A 2,525-nucleotide genomic window follows, 5' to 3' on the forward strand; every position below is an offset into this window, starting at 1 on the left:
TACAAGACCCTGAAAACATTTCACATTCTTTTTTTCTTACAAAAAAAAAAAAGTCAGCATTCAAAATGGAAACATTTTCTCATATTTCATCTTTACTAAAACAGAAATAAAATTAATTAGAAAGTATACTAGAAATGGGGCACCTAGGTCGCTCTGTCAGTTAAACATCAGACTCTTGGTTTCAGCTCAGGTCATGATCTCGTGAGATGCAACTCAACATTGGGCTCTGGGCTCAGCAGAGAGTCTACTTGAAGATTCTCTCCCTCTGCCCCTCCTCCCACTCATGCACATGTGTGCTCTCTCTTTCTCTCTCTAAAATAAATAAATCCTTTTTTTAAAAAAAAGAAAGTATACTTAAAAAGAGTAGTTGGCTTGAAATCAGGTAGCTAGTAGCTTATTCTAGAATTCTTCATGAAAAGCTGTGTGACTTGAAGTTAACATTAATGTCAATATATAGATGTGTGACTTTAAGTGAAAAGAGGTAAATATGAAACCTTTACTAAAGAATTTTAATGTATAGGGTTTACATCTGCAAAGTGGAGTAAAATTGATAGCTGTCATGGAATCTGTTAGAATTGTGAAACACTGACATTTGAAGAAGTCACATTCCACAGTAGAAAGGAAAAAAAAAAGAGTACAGACAGATTATCTGATTCATGTTTCCAACAGCACATTACAGATGGCAGTTAAGAAACCCCACAAGGCACAAAGTCATACTGGTGTTATTTTATGATCTTTGAAGAATCATTCATCTTTTTCCAGGAGAAAAAAAGTCCATTAATGACAATAAAAATAGAGATGAATTTCTTCTTTAATGTTATTCTTATATTGGAAAATAAGGGAAAGGAACAGAAGTTGCAAAAATGATGATGAAAGGAAGCAGACCAACCCTAAAAAAATTGGAACCAATTGAAATCAAATTTCCTTCACCACAGTGAGAAAGTAATAGGATAAGGCACTATCAGTAAAAATATTGTAAGTAAACACATGGAATCTCCCTGCCCTGTAACTTCCTGCACAGAGACACTCATTCTGATCAAAACGTTCTTCTACTGAGGGTTTTTTGCAAAGCAATTTTAACATCTTTGTTCCTCAAGCTATAGATTAAAGGGTTCATCATGGGAACCACATTGGTATAAAAGACAGAGGAGATTTTTCCCTCATCCATAGACTCAGTTGATGATGGTTTAAGATACATAAATGCACCTGACCCAAAGAAGAGAGAAACAGCAATTATGTGGGAACTACAGGCACTGAATGCCTTGGACTTGCCCTCAGTGGAGCTTATGTGCAGGATGCTGGAGAGGATGAAACCATAAGACACAAAGACAGTGACACTGGGCACAATGATGTTGATGCCCACCACAATGAAAACCACCAGCTCATTCACATACGTGCTGGTGCAGGAGAGCTGGAGCAGAGGGAGGATGTCACACAAGTAATGGTTGATGGTGTTTGCATCACAGAAGGTCAGTCTCAGCATGCATCCTGTGTGGGCCATGGCACCTGAGAATGCCATCAAATATGAACCAAGCATAAGGAGGGAACACACTTTAGGGGACATGACAACATTATACAAAAGTGGGTTACAGATGGCCACATAGCGATCATAGGCCATGGATGTCAGCACATAGCATTCAGAAACAACAAAAAAACAGAAAAAGTAAAGCTGGGTCATGCACCCTATGTAGGAGATAATATTCTTCTTGGATGTGAAGTTAATCAACATTTTGGGTGTAAACACAGAAGAATAACAGAGGTCTATGAAGGACAAATTGAAGAGGAAAAAATACATGGGGGTGTGGAGGTGAGAATTCAGCCTGATAAGAGTGACCAAGCATAAGTTTCCCAACACAGTGACCACATACATGAGTAGAAACAGGCAGAACAGGGGGAGCTGGAGATCTGGTAGGTCTGTGAGCCCCACCAGAATGAATTCAGTTACAAGAGAAGCATTTCCAGGAGCCATTCTTCTCTGAGGAGATCTGTGAACACAGGAGAAAATGGCTGCATTACAGAAAAACTTGCTCTTCCTGAAACAGCTTATCTTACAAGAGAGTGTGTACACTGGGAATGTCTGAGACTAGCCCAACCTGGACACATAGAATCTACCTTTTCCATTAGCATAAGACTAAGTGATGCAACTTTCTCTTACTAGAGTCTTAATAAGGTAAATATAGCAAAGGGCATCACAGACTTAACAGCAGAGGGAAAGCCAGGGTTGTCATATGTAAATGTCACTGCTGGAAGGTCAAGGGTCAGTAAGAAGAAGCATGGCCCAGGATAGAATCATGCTTCCCTGATGGCACTATTTCTTTATTCACTGGACCATCTTACCAGAAAAATTGGAGGTAGAGACCCTAACAACCTAAAGCTGGTCTCTAATGAGCCAGATTAGAATGGTGGATTGGAAACCATGAATATTGTTCCTAATCCAACACCAAGGGACCAGAGTCTAGGGGAGATTGAGTTACTCTCCCATGTCACAGATAAAAAGTCATAAATCCAGAAGACTGAGAGCTCCA

At 39.4% G+C, this 2,525-nt stretch overlaps 1 protein-coding gene across 1 annotated transcript; it reads right to left on the reverse strand.

Annotated features, from left to right (window-relative positions):
- Positions 1 to 1,036: 1,036 nt before the first annotated feature.
- On the reverse strand, positions 1,037 to 1,969 carry LOC129497454 (olfactory receptor 8B3-like). Its single transcript, XM_055306352.1, has one exon. The coding sequence runs from the start codon at positions 1,967 to 1,969 to the stop codon at positions 1,037 to 1,039; it is 933 nt and encodes a 310-aa protein (XP_055162327.1).
- Between the last annotated feature and the right edge of the window lie 556 nt (positions 1,970 to 2,525).

Source organism: Nyctereutes procyonoides, unplaced genomic scaffold (assembly GCF_905146905.1).
Source record: "Nyctereutes procyonoides isolate TBG_1078 unplaced genomic scaffold, NYPRO_anot_genome, whole genome shotgun sequence".
NCBI classification, from domain to species: domain Eukaryota; kingdom Metazoa; phylum Chordata; class Mammalia; order Carnivora; family Canidae; genus Nyctereutes; species Nyctereutes procyonoides.